This window comes from Monodelphis domestica, chromosome 4 (assembly GCF_027887165.1).
Source record: "Monodelphis domestica isolate mMonDom1 chromosome 4, mMonDom1.pri, whole genome shotgun sequence".
Taxonomy (NCBI): Eukaryota; Metazoa; Chordata; class Mammalia; order Didelphimorphia; family Didelphidae; genus Monodelphis; species Monodelphis domestica.
Window position 1 is genome coordinate 339,818,048 of NC_077230.1, and position 21,485 is coordinate 339,839,532.

Here is a 21,485-nt window from a genome sequence, read left to right on the forward strand (position 1 = left end):
CAAGGCACATTTATTGGTTTGTTCTAGTTTAAATCCACTTGGACAGGCCAGGATGCTATGTAGCCGTTCAACCCCCCAAGAATATTTTTAACCTTCCTGCTACTTTTATGTAATTATTGACATTCACTGATTTTATTAAAAGCAGCTTTCTGATACATGAAAAGTAAGGCTCATAATTACTAATGAGCAAAAATTATAGTTTCTTTTTTTTTTTTTAAACCCTTACCTTCTGTCTTGGAATCAATACTGTGTATTGGTTCCAAGGCTGAAGAGTGGTAAGGGCTAGACAATGGGGGTCAAGTGACTTGCCCAGGGTCACACAGCTGGGAAATGTCTGAGGTCACATTTGAACCTGGGACCTCCCACCTCTAGGACTGGCTCTCAATCCACTGAGCTACCCAGCTGCCCCCCCCCCCCCTTTTTTAATACTTTTATTTATTTTGTTAAGTATTTCCCAATTGCATTTTTTTTAAACCCTTACCTTCTGTCTTGGAGTCAATACTGTGTATTGGCTTCAAAGCGGAAGAGTGGTAAGGGCTAGGCAATGGGGGTTGTGACTTGCCCAGGGTCACACAGCTGGGAAGTGTCTGAGGCCAGATTTGAACCTGGCACCTCCAGTCTCTAGGCCTGACTCTCAATCCACTGAGCCACCCAGCTGCCCCTATAGTTTCTAAGAAAAGAAAAATCTTCATTCTTTTGGTGTTGACTGACTTTACCTGAGCTTATATATCTTAGAGAATACTGTTACAGTTTAAAATGATTTAGTCCTTTAAATTTTTTTCTTTTACTATTTATATAAAATGTACTTGAAACATGTTTTAACACCTACCCCATCCCCCCCAAAAAACACATCTGGTGCCAGGAGAGTACTATCCAGTTTTATAAATAGATAAAATTGCCTTATTGGTTTTGGACAGTCTCTGAAATGTATTGTAATGTGAAAGATTTAAAATGACAGATTAATTATATCTTCTAATACTTTTTAAAGTTGCCATTCTGCCTGACATAGTAGCTGCTAATGATGAAGAACAGAGATGGTGAGATTTTAGGAACCTGACTTTAAATGAACTTTCTAATGTTAGTGTTCTTTTGACAAATTTTGTTAAAGGTTTGTTTTTATATCACAGAATAGATATTATCAAGCAATAATTAGTGTTGCAACTAAGAACAGTACACAGACTATTTCTGGAGTGAGATTCTTGCCTTCATCAGTAAAATGGGAATGACATAAATATGATACCTACACAGTGAGGAATGTGCTGTGTAAAGTAAATAACTGTTTAAATATAAGGTAATACTTTGTCCTCAGGAATAATCATTTTTATTATCACTTGTATAAGAGCACTTGATTAAAGAGGGGTGGGCATAGTCTAGGTTTTCTAGCTCAAACTCCATCACTTCATGAAGCATTTCCTTTAACTTCTCTGGAACTCCATTTCTTCTTCTGTTAAATGAGGGATTTGGACTGCATTACTTGGTATTCCTTTTCAACTCTTTCAATGACCATTAACATTTATATGAACTTGGGATTTATGTAAAATTATTCATACTTCAGTATTTTTAAGTTGTATTCAAACATGGCAATAAATGAAACCAGAGATTTATTTTTCATTGCTATTGACAAATATTGACAAGAGTTCTAATTTAGGATTCCAAGAGACTAATCAGATTTTCTTAAAATTATTTTTCTACTTAGTCATTTAAATTATTTTCTTTTAGTTTATATTCATTGTCCTTTACTCATTTTTAGAACTTTTATAAATTGATAAGTATTATGATGTATAGATATGGAAATATTTTCATAAAAATGTTTTACCTGATATTTATAGAACAGTGATTAGAGTTGCCTAATGAATTTGATAACATTATAGTTTAGGGGTATCAGCTTAAACCTTTGGGATTTTTGTTTCCTCTGTCCTCAAGGATATGGGCAACTGTTTTTTCTGATCAAAGAAATCATTTGTTAAATGTTCTCTGTGTCAGGCATTGTTGTAGAACCTGGGGTTAATAATAGTCTCTATGCCCCAGGAACCCACATTCTACTCGAGATTTAACATGTTCACATATAAATTAATATAGGTTATAGATAGACTCAATACAAAGTGAACTTGAGGAGTCAGAAAAAACCTCTTGAAGTAAGTGACTTAATTTCGATCCAATTTGATCCAAGGGTTCTAGTAAGCAAAGATTGGGTAGAAAATGTACAGATGAAAGTATCTAGGCAAGAGGAACAGCAAATAGAAGGTGGCACTTAAGCTGAGTCAAAAGAAAATAGAATTCAAAGAAGTGGAAATGAGAATGGAGAGAGCACTCCAAACTTCTGTGTCTGTCAAAGGCACTACCATTGTTTAGTCTTCCATGTTTAAAACCTTGACATTATCCTTAGTTCACTATCCCTCACCTCATAGATGCAATTAATTGCCAAATCTTGCTCTTTTTACCTCCATAACATTTTTTAAACACCTTCTGTCTTAGAATTGATCATAAATATCAATTCCAAGGCAGAAGAGCAGTGAAAACTAGGTATTTGGGGTAAAATGACTTGCCCAGGGTCCAAAACTGTATTGATAAACCTTTCCCTGATTGTATGGTATATGTTGTCTTCCTCATTAGGTTGTGGGCTTTTCTTCCTGGGGGAAGAACTGTCTTTTACCATTTTGTAGTCCTAGTGCTTAGCACAGTGTTCGGGGCATAGTAGGCTCTTAATAAATGCTTACTGACTAACTGATTTCTTCCTTTTTTTTTTTTAAGCCCTTACCTTCTGTCTTGGAATCAATACTGTGTATTGGTTCCAAGGCTGAAGAGTGGTAAGGGCTAGGCAATGGAGGTTAAGTGACTTGCCCAGGGTCACACAGCTGGGAAGTGTCTGAGGTCAGATTTGAACCTAGGACCTCCTGTCTCTAGGCCTGGCTCTCAATACACTGAGCTACCCAGCTGCCTCTGACTTACTGATTTCTTGATTGATCATATTACCCAAAAGTCTTCCTTTATGTAGGTTGATATCCCCAATTCCTTCAGATGGTGCTAGGTGCTTTCTGGATATTCTCCCTATATAGTAGTATTCTTCCTAAAATGTGAAACTCAGGAGTGGACTCAAGTCAGATATGCATGGCTTTCTACTCTCTTCATAAAGCATGAAGCAACGTCCTTGGCTGAAAGCAAGTTGTATAAGAAGAGAAGATTTGGAATAGCAGTTGTGGAAGAGTATTGTAAGAATACTCAAGGAAGAATGAAAAGATTTACCATATAGAAGCCAGGGCCCATTTGAGATCAGAAAACATAAGTTCTATTAATCCCGTTTGGCAGAGTTTTGTGACTTGTTCCAATGATGTACAGCTGTATATCCATCTCATCAGAAAAAGTGGCTGACAAATATAACCAGGATTTTGCAGTTTATGGAATTCTTTTTAAATTTGAATCTATACTTTCACCATTGTATGAAACTCCAAGTGAATAAAACTCTCTTGACCACAAATTGACATGGCTCTGTTACTTATTCTTAAGTTTCTTGGGGCTCAAAATTAATTTACTAAGGGTCATATGGCTATTATATGTTAGAGATTAGTCTTTAACCCACTTAGGTCTTCTTTAATCCAAGACTAGTGCTTTATATACTATATCATGCAGCCTCTCAATAAATAATAATAATTTAAAATTAATTTTAATGAAATAAAAACAATAACTCTTCTATGATCCCTTAAAATATTTCATTGCCATTGAGGGTGTGCGTGTGTGCGCGTGTGTGTGTGTGTGTGTGTGTGTGTGTGTGTGTGTGTACAAATTATTCTACTGACTAATCTTTGCACCTCCTTTCATTCTATATTTCTTTATATTCTTTTATTTATTGTTTTTATAGAAAATATTTCACTGAAATAACAATTCAGCAATTGTCAGTCATTGAGCATATAGATTGCTTACAATTTTTGCTTTTAAAACCGAAGCAACAAGACTTTTGTTTTGATAGATAAGTTACAGTAATTGTTTCTATGATTGTAACTTCTGCAGAGACATTTCATTCTTTGGTGAAATGTCATGTGTCAGAGCAACAGGAATGAGGTTAAAAAATATACCCTTAACCAAAAATTTTACCTTCTATTATTTTTTCTCAGCTTATGTTTATTCATTTTATGAAGGAAACATTGGAGGCATAGTACCAGGGTCAATAAATTGGCCCTGATTTAGAACTGTAGAGCTTTTTTAAAACACAGGAAACAATCAACTTTATAATTCATCCACTTGTGTTGTACATTTTTTTTAACATGAGAATATGAATGTGTGTCAGATTAGGTGCTTAATACATCTATTAAATATTATTGAATGAAAAGTGCTTTATCAGTAAGAGTTTAAAAAATTTGATATGGATATTGTAAACATTGCTCTTAGGCATTTAAATATTACATTTATTTGACAGATGTGCCAAGAGTTCAATAGCACTTGGGCATGGGAGATGGAGAAGAAGGGCTATCTTGAAATGAGTGTTGAATGCAAACTGGGACTTTTAAAGGTAATAAATTTATTATTTCTTGTAATGTCTTTGTTTTAAAATATTTTATAGCCCTTATAGTTGAATTTTGAAATATATAAAAGTCAATATTACATTATTGGAGGGAACAAAATAAATTATTCTTAATCTAAATGGTTTTTGATGGATTTCTAAAGCTAGCCTTTTTCAATTATCCAAGCTTACAAAGATGGTAATAGTAATAGAAGGGATAGAAATATATTTCCAGATTCATTTTAGCCATTAGCTTCAACCTTCTCAAGAATTGCTGATGAGTGTAGCAAAATTTTGTTAATATTGCTTCTGATACTAATTTAGTAATTTGGAATAAATTTCTTCACTAATTAACTAGGCTCACTAGAAAGTCTAAATCTAAATTGGAGTGTTGTTTCCTCTCCCTGACCTCCTTCCTGTATAGGACTCCTGAAGAGTTAATTAATCAACAGAATAAAGGAAGAACACTTTCCACAGACTGGTTAAGGAAGGTTTAACTGATTGTGAAATTAGAAGCTTTTTATAAACAGGTTGAATGGTCAAAGGACCCCAAGAGTAAATACTTATTCTTAAATTGTGATGTAAGTGAACATTGTACTTCTCAGAGGTTGAATCATATTAGATATGTAATACATGTCACTTTCCTGTTCCCACATCGTAATTAAAAGGTATATAGTAGAATCACATTCCAGTTTGGGACCAGTATCAAATAGCAGGAATCACAGAATTTGTCTGAACAATCTTATCTCATAGAATTCGCAAAGTAGACATCAAATAGAACCAGGAAGACTGATGATATATTTTTTTGGATAGGCTCTCAGCCTCCTCTAATAGCTTGAACTCACCAATACATTACCAAATCTGTGGTGCCACCACATGAGACCAGGAAACTGATTCAGGGCACAGTAGACCCATGACAGTATGCTGAAACTTAAAACAGAAAGAGAGTGTTTGCTATTTTTATGAAGTTAAAAATTAGATACAAATTTTGTTTCATTAAGAGAAAGAATAGAAGATATCATCTGCTAAAAGAATGAATATCTTAAAAGGCTGAGCATGGCTTAGATTTTAAAGGACAGCTGCTGAAAGGTTACCTGTATATAAAGAGATCATTTAGTCTCTTAGACTCAGATTTTATACTTGTATTCTGCATAAATTTCATTTGACTTTGGTGAAGGTTGGAAATTTTTGTAATCATGATGCCAAATAAACATTCTACACATAGCTGTATATGGTATTAGCTGAGTTTGACATACCATTTTGAATAACAATAAAGAATTTTTTGCTCATGTTTCATGTAAGTGAGATAACATGTTTGAATCTCACTATTGCAATTGTATCTTGTGTCTGGCCCAGCAGTGATACCTCTTAGCTCAGTGCCCATGGGCTAGTCTTTATTTCTTTTCTGTTAAATGTGGCTAATCTTAGTTGTGCAATTCTTCCATTATTTTTGTGGGGAAAGTGTTTAAGAGATTATATTTGAATGGTTACTTTTGTATATTATAAGTCAAAAATGGAGCCTCTTCAAAAGAGATAAGCATTTAATGTACAAATTTTTTTCTAGTACCTCTGTGAATGTCAGTTTGATGACAATTTGAAGTTTAAGAACATTATTAATGAGGAAGATGCTGATGCCATGCGCCTCCAGCCAATTGGCCGAGATAAGGACGGTCTCATGTATTGGTACCAGCTGGACCAAGATCATAATGTCAGAATGTACATAGAAGAGCAAGATGATCAAGATGGATCTTCATGGAAATGTATCGTCAGGTATGTATTTTGTTGCTTTAAAATAACTTTTTATTAGTAAAATTTTTATTAATACACAATGCTTTTTTCCTCCAAAAATTATTTTTAGGGAAGTATAAATATTATAATTCTATTTTAAAATATTGCAGGTTTAAAAATAAAAATATTCAAATGAGTACATTTGTGAGAAAAGTTATATATTTGTTCTTTTCAGTGCACACAATTCAATTTTTTTTTTTAACTAGTTACAGGTGACTCAGTGGGTAGAGAACCAGGCCTAGAGATAGGAGGTTCTGGGTTCAAATTTGGCCTCAGACACTTCCCAGCTATTTCCTCTTTGCATATTCTTCCATGAAATTCAGCAATTTTTTTAGTAATCATTTTTAGTATTTTTAAGAAAAAGTATACTTTCATACTCAAACATGACTGATGTCTATATCTCCTTTCTTTGACTAAAATTATTACAAAGGAGGACATTTATTTACATTTGGGGAGATTTGTAGAGGGATCAAGCTATTTGATAATAGTAACCAAAAAAAGTGACAAGGAAACATTACAAAAAATGCATGATGAACAGAAAGCTATTCAGAAGGTAATACAGACAAGCAGGGCAGTATTTGGACTACTATATCTAATGTATATTGTATATTACCAAACTTTACATAATAAAGATTGGTGTCAGATATAGTCAATCCTATTTTTTGTTCTTTGTGTCAAGAAATGTTCATGTTATTTATCCAGTTGAGAAGAATATTTTTTAAAAAACAGATTAAAACACATACACACACACAAATTTTTAGTGTGCCTATTTATTTGGGAGTGATTCTATGGTGAACCTGAGTAAAAAAGCTATCCCCTTTTAACATTTGTAACATTAATTAACTCAAAATAGTTATTTCTAACACTTCTTCCTTCAGATCATGATAATCTGGTCTAGTAGAGTCAACTGACTATACTTAAATAAGTAATTGGATGCCAAAAAAATAGTTAATAATCCATTCTCAGTAGCATAAAACAAAGGATATTTTTGTGATACTTTTTCATATCCGTCTGTCATTCTTCATTTTAGATTGAACATACTCCTTTTTGTTTGTAGATTAGGGATCTTTCCCTCTTCCCCCCCAACCCCCCCCCCCCCCCCCCCCCAAATATCAGTTCCAAGGCAGAGTAGCAACTAGGGTTTTGACTTGCCCAGGTCACACAACTAGGAAGTATCAACCATATTTGAATTCAAGACCTATCTCCAGACCTCGCTCTCTATCCATTGAGCCCAACTGCCTGCCCCTAGATCATGGATTCTTAATCTCAGGTCCACAGACTCTGATTTTGGGTGAGGGAAAAATTGCATCATTATTTCTAATAACTTCTGAATGAAATTCAGCATTTCCTTGAGTTACGAATGGTAGTACAAACATGATTCTGAGAAGGGGTCCATAGGATTTTCTAGACTGTCAGAGGAGTCCCAGGACACCAGAAAAGGTGGAGAATGCCTTTTGTAATTTAATAAAAGATAACATACAAAAAAAGCAGATTCTCTTATTATTGAAGCCCAAGAAGATTAAGTGACTTGACCAAGGTCACTATGCCAGAAATGTAGCCTCTCTACATAGCTAAAAAGACTAATAAAATCATTTTTTCTCATTTCCAGTTTTCAAATTGAATGTGGCAGACTTATATCTCTGATACTGGCAACATCTTTCTCTCCCTATTCCCTAATAAAAAAGGGTTAAATGTTGTGTTGTCAAGGACATAATTCCAGATGTCTGGGCCTTTGATTTTATTTTCAGTCTAGGTTTCTAACTCATCTCTTAAGGATTTATCAAGTATGTACTATGTGCTAAAGTACTCTTGGTCATAGTGACATTTTGATTATAGTTCTCAAAATTAGGTGTACCAGAAGCCCCTTATCAGACCATAATCTATTGACTTTTCCACCGCTTCATTTTCACTTGCCAAACCCTATTCTTATCTTTACCATTACCTCCAATCCAGTGAGTGACATTTTTGCTTCCCCTCTTCCCCCCCAATCATCTCCTAAGCTAGTGATGGTGAACCTTTTAGAGATGGAGTGCCATGCCCACCCCCACCAAGTGTTGGGTGCACACACACCCCCCTCCCTCCTTGCCTCCCCAGAGAGGAGGGAGAAAGAGCTCCCGGGGCGGGGGGGGGGGGGGGGAGTGAGGAATGTTCTCAGGGGGTGTAGAGAAGGGGAGGGGAGTGGCCTGAGCAATCCTCTCCCCTCCAGCTCTGCTGCCTGTGAGCTGTCCACCTTACCCACTGTGCGCTCCCATTGGACTGCTAAGCAGAGAGGTGGGGGATGTGAAAAAATGTGATTAGGTGCATGTGGAAAGAGAGAAGGGAGCAGCTCTACCTGAGTCCCTCTGCCTTTCTAGTAACAAATTTTGGGGAGGAGGGAGGGTGTCTGTGTGCCCATAGAGAGCACTCTGTGCCATCTTTGGCACCCATGCCATTAGTTCACCATCACTATCCTAAGCCTTTACTCTTGTTCTAATTTGACCTCTTGGTGAACTCTACACCATTCTTCCCTTGAGTATCTGGCATCTTATCCTTTACCAGTTGTGCCCTGCCAAAGCCTTAGCCTAGGAATATGTCCCAATATCTTTTACCATAACTCCTACATGTGTGCTCCTGAGAAGAGGTAAGGAAAATTGCAACTTTTCAGACTGAGTCCATTACAAAAGTATGTCATACAACTTCTTATAGGTCCTCACTGTTTGCTAGGCAATCCTCTTTACACTCACTATCCTACTCTCCACAGTGACTCTTCCAAACCTTTTTATCCTTCCTCAAACTTTCCATTGATCCTTGTTCTTCCTCATCCTTTTAAGCTAGAAAATGTGCCCATATTTTATAGGGGGAAAAAATTGAGTTCTTTTATTATGAGCTCCCTCTTTTCTTCCTTTCTTCATTTCATGTCACTCAGATGCCTTCTGCTACTATCTCTTCCTTCTCCCCTATCTCCTGTTAAGGCCTTCTTCCTTACCAAGAACAACCCCTCTACCTGAACAAGTTATCCTATTCTCCTGGCTTGACTCACTTCCTCACTTCATTTATCTTTAGTTTCTGTCTACTAGTTCCTTCCATACTACCTACAAACTTGTCTCCATATTTCCCTCATACTGAGAAAAACAAAAAACTTTAGTTGATCCATCCCTGCTAACTTTTGTCCTGTATCTCTTCTGCTCTTTGTGGCTAAGCTCCTTGAGAAGGCTTTCTACAATTAATGCCTCCACTTTCTCATTCTCCTCGCATTTCTTAATTCTTTATAATCTAGCTTCTGATTTTATTCCACTGAAACTGCTCCCTCCAAAGTTACAAGTTATCTCTTAGTTGCCAAATCCAATGACCTTTTCTCAAACCGATCATTATTAGCATCTCTGTAGGCTTTGACACTGGTGACTACTACTTGGACACTCTTCTCAATATTTTTTGGGATATTACTATCCTGATTTTCTTCCTATCCATCAAACCACTCCTTTTCAGTCTTGTTTGCTAAATCCTCATCCAGATTATACCCTTTTAACTGTAGGACTCTTTCCTGGGCCCTTACTACTACTTCATTTAGTGATCTCACCAGCACTCGTAAATTTAATTACCATCTCTTTTCTGCCCTGATCTCTAGTCTTGCATCTTCAGTTGAATATCCTGTAGACATCTTAAACTCAGTATATCCAAAATTTTTCATCATCTTTCCCTCCTAAGTTCTTCCTTCCTCCACACTTCCCTATTACTGTAGAGAACACCTATCCATCTAGTACTTCAGTATTCTAGGTGTTCCTCACAACTCTTTACTATCTCTCACTTTCTCCTATTAACTCCCATCCAATCTCCTGCCTAGTCCTGTCAATTTCGTCATTGCAATGTCTTTCCTATACTCCTCTTTCTCTAACACTGCCATCAGGCTGATGCAGGCCCTCTTCAGCTCCCATCTGAATTGTTACAATAGAGTCCTTCTCCATTCCAGTCCATCCTCCATTCAGCCACTAAAATGATTTTCTTTAATTGTAGGTTTGACTATGTCATCCTTCTACCATATAAGCTCCAGTGGCTTCCTATTCTCTCCAGGATCAAATACAGAATATTCTGTTTGGCTTTCAAAGCCCTTTAATAATACAGTCCTTTCTTACTTTTTCAGTCTTCTTGCACCTTCCCAATCTATTCTCTGATCTGGTGACACTGGCCTCTTGGCTGTTCCCACTCCATCTCTTGACTCTAGGCATTCTCTCTGGCTATGTCCCTTGTCTGAAATGCTCTCCCTCTTGATTACTAACTTCCCTGACTTTCCTTTAAATCCAAACTAAAATTCCATCTTCTGCAGGAAGTCTTTCCCAACCTCTCTTAGAGATTCTAAGTGCTTTCCCAATGTTAATTATTTGATATTTATCCTGTATATAGTTTTTTGTGCATAGTTGTGTTTACATGTTTCTACCTCATTAGATTGTGAGCCTTTAAAGTTAGGAATTGTCCTTGCTTCTTTTTATATCAGCAGCATTTAGCACAGTCCTGGGCATATAGTAGGTGCTCAATAAAGGTTTACTTACCTACTGATAAAAATAAGTTAATTGGGTTCATTGATTATGAAGTAGATTAATAAAAGCTGAAATTTCACTATAGAGATACTTCACACAGTCTTCATTCTAATTCTGGTATTAGTAAATACTTGAACTAAATTATTCTAGAATTTCTGATTTTCTAAATGAGTAGAGAAAGTGAATCACTAAATATGTCCTAAGGCAAATTTTCTGTTAACAGTATACTAAAGAGTCCATTTTAACTTTTTAGTTGTTATAAAAATCTGAATGAGTTTTGGCTTTTTTCTCACCAAAACAAAATAAAATCTAAATAAAAAACATACCACTCTCCTTGTCAATTAGTTTGATATAGTTTTCTTTTCAAAAGGAATCTTAAACTCTCTCCCATATCAAGTAGTCCTTTGTCACCTTGCTTCTTAGATAGGGTTAACAGGCTTAATAAGGATATAATGAAAAAGAAGCACTGATTCAGACAGTTGTACAGAAGATTCCTTAACTTCTTAGACTCTGTTTCTCCATCTATTAAATGGGCTTAATAATTACTTTCATTACTATGTCATTAGGCTGTTTTGAGCAAAGCATGATATAATTGTAATCATTATTATTAAATTCTTTTTTTTTACTTCTACCTGAAGTCCTATTGACACATCACCATGACATGGAAATCTGTTCTAGTTGGATGTAAACTCTTTGCATATCCTGCAAAGCTGGCTTTGATCATTGACTGAGAACTAGCCTAGCTTAGAAACAAAAAATTTAGTTGTTAGTGGATAATGAACCAACAGAAAATTTAATTTTAACCATATCAATTCAGGAATATTGTTAGTGTTACAGGAATTTGGATCTGCTTTGTTGGAAGAAGTAGCCACAATGATGAAAGCAAAAATTTTATTGAAATAATTTTTTGAAAGGTTATCTTGTTGCCAAGGAGTCAGTTGAGGGATCAGTAGTAGTGTTTGTACTGTTATAAAAAGAAATCAATAGAATCACTTTTTGAGCAGAAAAATGGGTTTTTATGTGTCATATTTCTTTGACTTATTTAGAAACAGAAATGAATTGGCTGAGACTCTGGAACTCCTGAAAGCTCAAATAGATCCTGCCCTTTTGAAAAATTCCAGCCAACAGGATGCCTCCTCCCGGGAAAGTCCCAGCCTAGAAGAAGAAGAAACAAAAAAAGACGGAGAAACACCTAAGCAAGGTTTTTATTGTTTCTTTTAAACCTCCCTTCTCTCCTATACATACTTTACCCCATATTTCTGCCTCCCCAGATCCCAAAATACATATAACAGTATGCTACTTTAGTTTCAGAAATTAGCATATTTGTCTGGAAAATGCATTAAGTTCAATGAAGAAGATTGCCTAGCTAATATTTTCTGATCTTTCGTTTAAAAAAGCATAAATGTCCAAATTATTATATGTTTCCATAAAAAATAATTCCAAGTAGATTTGATAAAAAAAAATACTTAGCTAATTCTCAAAATATAAGCTTCACAAAGTAGCTGACAATAATGGCAGAGGTATTAGACTTAGAGTGAAAATTGAGCTAATGTCTCAGCTCTGCCACTGTGTGAGGACAGATTTTGTAAACTCTGAACACCACTCTCTTTGAAGAAAATGCTCTATAAACATTAAAGTGCTATGGAAAAGGTGAACTGTTATGGTCATGTGTGTAGTGATAATATTTAAATGTGTAGATTCAGTAATTTATCATGACTGAACTATGAAATTTAATTGAAATATTAATAAAATTTTTGGGAAATTGCCATCTACCAAATGAGTAAACTCTTTCATTTTTATTTTAAGCAATGAAATTTGACCATCTGATTTAGAATCACTCTACATGTTAGGACATTTTTTCTTAAATAGATCCAGAATCAGTGTTCACATAATTTCCATTCATTGGTCCAAGTTCTGTCCTCTGAGTTCAACCAAAACAATTCCAACTATCTTCTACAAAAACAAACAAAAACTTTACAGTATTTATATAAATATAGCCATTATTCCCTTCCTAAGTCTTCTTTTCCAGGTTCAAATATCCCCCAATTCCATGGAATAAAAATATCGCAGTCACTAACCTTCCTGGCTATTGACTTCAGAGCTGCTTTTCTGCATTCACCTCAGTGTGATTGTTTTCTTCTATTGTCTGTTCAGTATATATAAAAAAGTAAAATGCAAAAAACATGGTTTTTATCTTTATTAATTCCCCTCCATTGTTTTTTGAGGAAAACTAATTCACAGTATCTGTAGCGGATTTGTTTTTAGAAGCACCTGATTTCTTGGTTAAAAGAAAGCTCTTCCTCTGTTGAAATAGAGTTTTAAAGTAATACATATACATCTTAAAAAACACCGGTCAAAACCAGTCTGAGAATCTTTTTTAAAATTTCCATGGTTAAAACCATATCCATTTCTGACATAAACATTTGACAGTGATATGGGCAGTTTTCTGACCTTAAAAACTTTGCCTTAAAAGTTAGACAGTTTGGAGGGGAGGGGAGCGGCCTTAACCTTCTGTCTTAGACTCAATACTGGATATTGATTCCAAGGTGGAAGGAGCAGTAAGGGTTAAGCATTGGAGATTGAGTGACTTGACATGGGTCACATAGCTAGGGAGTGTCTTACGGTCTGATTTGAACCCAGGACTTCCTGTCTCTAGTCCTAGATATCAATCCATTGTACCACCTACCTGCCTCCAACTAATTCTTTTTGTTTTGAAATTAACACTCCCCCCAAAAAAATTTCCATATGCAAAGTAGAATAAGAGAAAAAGAATTATATATAGAAAATAATTTTGTATTATGTACAACTTGCTTTTCATATATATGTTATATATTCAGCATATTACTTTTAAAGCTGTCTGGCTTATCCATTTCCTTATAAACTTCCCTCTGGTTTTCTCTGTGCATTTAAAAAAAATGTTTCAATAACACCCTTTTGTTTCTCTTCATCTTTTTGAAAAGAAGTGAAGGAATACTAATTGGCTAGAAACAGTCAAACAAAATACATCTACACATTTGCCACATTCAAAAATGTATGTCACATCCTGCTATTGTGTCTCCACTACTTCATTCAGAAGGATAGGTCATTTATTTCATTGTTGATGTTCTAGAATCATGATTGATCATATCATTGATCAAGGGTATTTTTTAAATGTTTTTACTGTATCAGTTGTTCATATCAATTCATTCAAGTCTTTATAGGTTTCTCTGAAACCATGCTTTATAAACTTTGTACAGAGCAAGTTTTTAATTCTTTGTGATCCCCTTTATTAAATGCAATTTAATTAAATTATTAAGTGTTTCGATTTCTGATTTTTTTAAATTGGTAAGGTTTTTATGTCCCAGTACGCAGTCAATTTTTAAAATATCAAGCACAGTTGAAAAACATATATTCCTTTCTTTTCCCATTCAGTAACTACCAAAGATCTATCATTTTTAATTTTACAAAAATTGTATTAAGGTATTTTGCTTTTTTACACATAGATTTGTCTCCGTCTGTGAGTGTTCCATTGAAATCCCTCATTTTTACTCCCATGATGTTTGAAAAATAATTTATTGACCAGTTAAGTTAATCAACAAATAAATCAACTACGTTTTCCTTTGGGGATTTAATTTTTGTGCTATGTGGCACATATATAGATACTAATTCATTTTCTGTGCTACTCTGTTCATCTATTAAAATCTATGTTTAGGGTTGTCCTTTAATACAATGTGGATCTTTTTGTTTCAGTTGTGTTTCTTATCCATTCTGCCAACTGTCTCTATTTATCATTGTTTCTTATAAGCATTTATAATTTATCATCCTTTTCACCTTTACAGTTATGATTAACTTGGCATCCTATCTTGTTATATTTTTCCCATGTTTTGTCTCCTACCTCTCTCTTTTAAAAACAATGTTTCTTTTGACTCCTGTGCTTACTTTTCAAAGTATCTACCCAGTTGTAGTCTCTTCCTGAAGACTATTAGGAAGTTTTCTATTTCATTAAAGGTCCTTCCTCCTGTGAGGATAGACTCAGCTTTTTCAGACTAAATCTTTCTTGGTTGCCTTTATATTTTGCTTTCTGTTAATTTGTCTTCCATGGGTTGTTGTTTTTTTTTCCCCCCTTTATCGTGATGGTTGCCTGGTCTTAGGCCCCTTTGTAGCTAAATATTTTTTATTTGTTTGCTTATAGTGTGTGCATCTCTCTCTGTGCACACTCTAGATTTTGATTATGATATTCTTTGTAGTTTTCATTTTGTGAATCTTTTAGGAAATGACTAATGTATTTCCTTTTTAAAAAAAAATTGTTTTCTGGTTCAGCTGGATAGTTTTAATTTGTGAATTTTTAAAAATATGCTTTCTCTTCCTTTTTCTATGGTCCAATAATTCTTATATGCTTCCTATGACCTGTTTCCCAAGTCAGTTGTTTTTTATAAGAGATAGTATACATCTTCTGATAGTTTTTCAGTCTTTTGATTTTGGTCTGGTATTTCTTGATGTATCACCAAGTCATTGATTTCTTTTGGGTTCAGTGTAATTTTCAAGAAATTTGTTTGAGCATATGGAATTGGAAATGCTTCATAGTGCCTGTAAATAGCAATTTCCTTCAGGCACTTAGTGACATAGCTCTTAAGGTCAGAAGAGACTTAAGGCATATATATGTATATGTACATGTATAGGTTGGGGAATCATCTGCATGCAGATGATAATGGAACTAAAGAGATCACCAAGAAATAGTCTGCTTGAAAAGGAAAAAAACTCCTATATAACTCCTGTGTATAGCCACACACCCAAAGGATAAGATATTTATGACGATTCTTTGAGAGTGACTTAGAACAAACAGGTCAGAGAAAATCCTTAAGAAAGGTGTTAGAAAAACTGAAAAGAGAGTAAGTCTCAACAGTCCATAGAAATTTTAACAGAAATCTTTTAAGATCCATGCTCCAGGAAAGAAATGGATAAGGACTATGAATAAAATTAAAAAATTTTAAATGCGGAGATGATGTGACACTAGGATGAGCTAAACACATTGGCTATCAAAATGTGAAACCAACTAGACTTTAACAGACTAGAACTCTGGACTGGCCTGAATAAGAGATGCCAAACTTAGTGATACAGTATATGATTGAGTCTCAGAGGAAGAAAAAATAGGTGACAACAATGTAAAAACTCACAAGATTATAAAATATTTCAGAAGGAACAACAGAAGCAAAGATGGAAAAGGGGAAGAAAGAGGAGAATAGGCAGATTATTTAGAAAGTAAGGCTCTAAGGGGGCAGCTGGGTAGCTCAGTGGATTGAGAGCTAGCCCTGGAGACAGGAGGTCCTAGGTTCAAATCTGGCCTCAGCTACTTCCCAGCTGTGTGACCCTGGGCAAGTCACTTGACCCCCATTGCCTAGGCCTTACCACTCTTCTGCCTTGGAGCCAATACACAGTATTGACTCCAAGAAGGAAGGTAAGGGTTTTAATTAAAAAAAAAAAAAGAAAAGAAAAAAAAGAAAGAAAGTAAGGCTCTTGTCTTTGAATAAGAAATTTAATTTAAAATAAGCTACATCATTATTATTAATACAACACAGTATCTTTGTTTAGTGTGGATTTTGTTCATTCAGATTAAGCATAGAAATCATAACATAAAATTATTTCCTTTAATAGAACAAAGAAAAAATAAAATAGATTCAACTCCTCAATAAAATAAATAAATTAAAAGTTACTAAGCAATTACTTTATACCATACTTTCTGCCAAGCAGTTGGGATACAGAATCAAAAGTGAAGATAGTTGAAATTCCCAAGAAGGTAGGGCTTCAGGATGAGAGTTTGGGTATGTGTGTGAAAAGATTAAACTTTAGGGTAAAGGAAGTGGTTTCTGATCCAAGAAGCATGATAGTTGAGGAAGAAGGAGAGGAGAGTGACATTAGGTATAGTCCATTGTGAACTTGGATATGGTGGGCAGTAAAGATAACCATAACAAATTATATCAAATGATGATATAGATACTATATATGAGGAGACCAAAGTAGGGCTCAGAAGCAAATTCTTACATTCAACGTGTGATTTATTAAACATTTATTGTGTGCCCAGACACTATGCCTAATGCTAGTTATACATAAAACTAAAATGAAAAAGAGTCACTGCCCTCAATGCATTTATATTCTGATGGAATGTTTACATGGATAAGAGATAATTAACATAAAAGAGAAATTATTGACTTCAATACAGAAATTTGTACAATTAGAAATGAAAACACTTGCATTGATAAATCTGAAAGCTAGTTTCTTTAAGACTAACAAAAATTTATAAACAATTAAAAAGTCTAATTTTTAAAAAAGGGAGTCAGAAAGACTCATCTTCCTGGGTTCAGATCTGGCCTCAGGTGTACTTAATTAATTGTGTCATTCTGGGCAAATCACTTTATACTGTTTGCCTCAGTTCCTCTTGTGTAAAATGAACTAGAGAAGGAAATACCAAACTACTTCAGTAGCTTTTCCCAAATGGGGTCATGAAGAGTACAGAATAAATAAAAAGGACTGAACAACAAACAACACAGTTATAAAACAACTTTCACTAAATAGAAGTCATAATGTGAGTTTTTTTTAATCATGAAAATAACCTAATATTATTGTATGTAGCTTTGTGCTAACAAATTTGAGAATCTTTAGTGGATATCTAATACTTATATAAAGAAGTATAAAATGCTAAAGCTAATAAAATAAGAATTGTTTAAGACAAACTTTTTTCAAAGTGAGAAATTTATTGCCTATTTAAAGTGCTTCCCTCTTGAAAGATGCAGTATCCTGAGTTTCCTTAAAAAAAAAAATTCTCCTGAATTTTAAAGAAACATCATATACTGTATATTCCTAGTTCCGAACCATTAAAACTATACCAAGACTTTGGGACATCCTGTATGGTATGACTGTGAAGACATATGGAAGATGTTAAACTATTCAACTGCTAAAAGATATGTTATTTTGATTCTTTAAGTAAGTACAAAATTAAGAAATAAAACTGTACCACCAATTTAATCAATGAACATTTATTCAGAAGCAGAATATGGTAAATTATTCATCACTACCAAATAGACTTTGATAAGTTGAAAGGGTTGAATAAACTGGAGATTCCCCAGAGCAAGGCATCCAGATCATTGTAGTTAGGGACTTTGCCTTTGTTTTGTGTCTATAGATTCAGTACCTTACATAAAGCAGTTCTTTGATAAATGCCTTTTGGATTGGGTGTTGTAAGGATAATTTAGGGTCGTGACCTAATCTAAATTTAAATTTTGGTCACCAGTGAATATCCCAAATAAAATTACCCAAGTCAGTTTGGAAATATATGGTGGTTTAATTAATAATAGGGAAGAAATCGAGGAGAAGAGAGAGGAAGAGGGTATAGGATTTCTCCCACCTGGCCTGTGCCAGGGGGAGTTCAAAATCCTCTGCCACAAGGTTTTCTGAAGAAGATTAAAGGCTTCTAAGTGGATAGTGTTTGGAAGGTAAAAGAGAAAGAATCAGCCTAAAACTCTGAGAGATCTCAGAGAAGATGCCTCACTGAACTAAGTTACTAAGCTTCCTCCAGTATGGTATCAAGGAAAAACTCGCCACTAAAAACCGGACAATAGCAGCCACCACACTAAGATGCCGACACACTCAGCCAGCTGGCACCAGCCACCTCTCCGCCATCCAAGAGACCTGAGAGAGGAAGTGATGCCAAATATATAGATGGTTTTACTTCACTTTCCTGTGTCTCACATGTACCAGTGATATCTTGGGCTTGACTTAGGACAGCCCAGGGGTCTGTCAGTTGTTTCTGATTTGTCATTTGCTAGCATATATCTGTCATAGGCCATCCTCCTAAATACTTAATCCTTAAGTATGGGTGTAGACATTCCTGATTTTGTTAGACTAAGTAGGGTGGAGTAATCTACAGTTCACAATTTCCTGATTTTTGTTAGACTAAGTAGGGTGGAGTAATCTAAAGTTCACAGTGTTCTCCCAAAAAAGTGGAGTTTTTGCTTTATGAGGATCAGTGGAAGAAATTCTTGGGAATGTTTAACCTACAGAAGACAAGGCTTTAGGTGGAGCATAATAACTCTAATCAGACTTTGAAGAGCTAATTTGTGGACAAAGAATTAAACCTGTTCTGGCTTCACAGCACAGAACTAGGAGCAGAGGGGAGAATTTGGGTGGGGCCAATTTAGGCTTGATGTCATTAAAAACTTCCTAATGCTATTCAAACCTAAAGTAGACTACCCATCTTCCAAGGAGATTTCTCTTCCCTGAGGCTCTTCAACCACAGTTTGGATAATCAGTTAATGTGCTTGATATTGCAAAGAGGGCATTTTAAAAAGTTAACATTTTATAAGCCCACACTCTTTTTATTTTTTTTTTTAATTTTTATTTGGTCATTTCCAAACATTATTCATTGGAAACAAAGATTATTTTCTTTTCTTCCCTCCCCACCCTCCCACCACCTCTCCCATAGCCCACACGCGATTCCACTGGGTATCACATGTGTTCTTGATTCAAACCCATTTCCATGTTGTTGGTATTTGCATTAGAGTGTTCATTCAGAGTCTCTCCTCAGTCATATCCCCTCCACCCCTGTAGTCAAGCAGTTGCTTTTCATTGGTGTTTTTACTCCCACAGTTTATCTTCTGCTTGTGGATAGTGTTTTTTAGATCCCTGCAGATTGTTCAGGGACATTGCATTGCCACTAATGGAGAAGTCCATTACCTTCGGTTGTACCACAATGTATCAGTCTCTGTGTACAATGTTTTCCTGGTTCTGCTCCTTTGCTCATTGGCAATGCGAGATTCCTCTGGGTATCACATTTGTCCTCGATCCGAACTCATTTCCATGTTATTGATTTTTGCACTAGGTTGTTCATTTAAAGTCTTTCCTCAATCATATCCTCTCCACCCCTGTAGTCAAGTTGTTGCCTTTCCTCAGTGTTTTTACTCCCACCCTTTGTCCTCTGCTTGAAGGTAATTTTTTTTTCTCCTTAATCAATCCCTGCAGGTTGTTCAGAGACATTGCATTGATACTAATGGAAAAGTCCATTATGTTCAATTGTACCACATTATATCAGTCTCTGTCTATAATGTTCTCCTGGCTCTGCTCTTTTTGCTCTGCATAACTTCCTGGAGGTTGTTCCAGTCTGCATGGAATTCCTCCACTTTATTATTCCTTTGAGCACAATAGTATTCCATCACCAACATATACCACAATTTGTTCAGCCATTCCTCAATTGAAGGGCATCCTCTCATTTTCCAATTTTTGGCCACCACAAAGAGTGCAGCTATGAATATTCTTGTACAAGTCTTTTTCCTTATCTCTTTGGGGTACAAGCCCAGCAGTGCTATGGCTGGATCAAAGGGCAGACAGTTTTTTAGCGCCCTTTGGGCAAAGTTCCAAATTGCCCTCCAGAATGGTTGGATCAATTCACAACTCCACCAGCAATAAATTAGTATCCCTACTTTGTCACATCCCCTCCAGCATTCATTACTTTCCTTTGCTGTTATGTTAGCCAATCTGCTAGGTGTGAGGTGATACCTCAGAGTTGTTTTGATTTGCATCTCTCTGATTATAATAGATGTAGAACACTTTTTAATGTGATTATTAATAGTTTTGATTTCTTTATCTGAAAACTGCCTGTTCATGTCCCTTGCCCATTTTTCAATTGGAGAATGGCTTGATTTTTTGTACACTTGATTTAGCTCTTTGTAAATTTGGGTAATTAAACCTTTGTCAGAGGATTTTATGAAGATTGTTTCCCAATTTGTTGCTACCCTTCTGATTTTAGTTACATTGGTTTTGTTTGTACAAAATCTTTTTAATTTGATGTAGTCGAAATTATTTATTTTACATTTTGTGACTCTTTCTAAGTCTTGCTTGGTTTTAAAATCTTTCCCTTCCCAAAGGTCTGACATGTATACTATTCTGTGTTTGTCTAATTTTCTTATAGTTTCCTTCTTTATGTTCAAGTCATTCACCCATTCTGAATTTATCTTGGTGTAGGGTGTGAGGTGTTGATCCAAACCTAACCTCTCCCACACTGTCTTCCAATTTTCCCAGCAGTTTTTATCAAAAAATGAGTTTTTGTCCCAAAAGCTGGGGTCTTTGGGTTTGTCATAAACTGTCTTGCTGAGATCATTTACGCCAAGTAAGCCCACACTCTTGAAACGCTGAGAATAAATTTTGTTAAAATTTCTGAGTGGCCAGTTGTATAGCAAAAATAAATTCAGTATGACTATACCCCATACTGGTATACCACAGTAAATTTGATCTGATTCAATAGCAGCCTCTTCTAAATAATAAAAAATCGTTTTAAAAAATGGAGAAAGGTTAAAGCAACTGTGGAAACAAGGGAGATTTTCTTCAGCCAAACAAACAGAAGAAATTATATGATAAAATAATTTTACTGAACAAATAGTGATGTAGAAATAAACAGGTATGAAGAAAATATTTGTATAATAGATAAGGCTAAATAACCAATATCTGAAAGAAATTATTCTATATTTATGTGATACTACATATTACTCACAGGAATAATGGTTAAAATACATTTTACAAAAGACAGAATACAAACTGTCTTTTGGCAATTTTAACAGATTTGCCAACCACATGAAAAAGGAGCTCAACTATCAGAAAGATACATGTCATTGATCTTAAAATATTACTAGAATGGCAGATAGGAAAATTATAAAATCCTTTGTCAA

The 21,485-nt window shown here is 35.1% G+C and overlaps 1 protein-coding gene across 2 annotated transcripts in view; it reads left to right on the forward strand.

Annotated features, from left to right (window-relative positions):
* RSF1 (remodeling and spacing factor 1) overlaps window positions 1-21,485 on the forward strand; it is a 136,947-nt gene that overhangs the window by 65,325 nt on the left and 50,137 nt on the right. For both annotated transcript variants that reach the window (XM_007490898.3, XM_007490899.3), the window contains exons 3-5: window positions 4,412-4,504; window positions 6,060-6,265; window positions 11,841-11,995. In XM_007490898.3, the coding sequence (XP_007490960.1) occupies window positions 4,412-4,504; window positions 6,060-6,265; window positions 11,841-11,995 (454 nt within the window). The remainder of the gene's footprint in view (window positions 1-4,411; window positions 4,505-6,059; window positions 6,266-11,840; window positions 11,996-21,485) is intronic.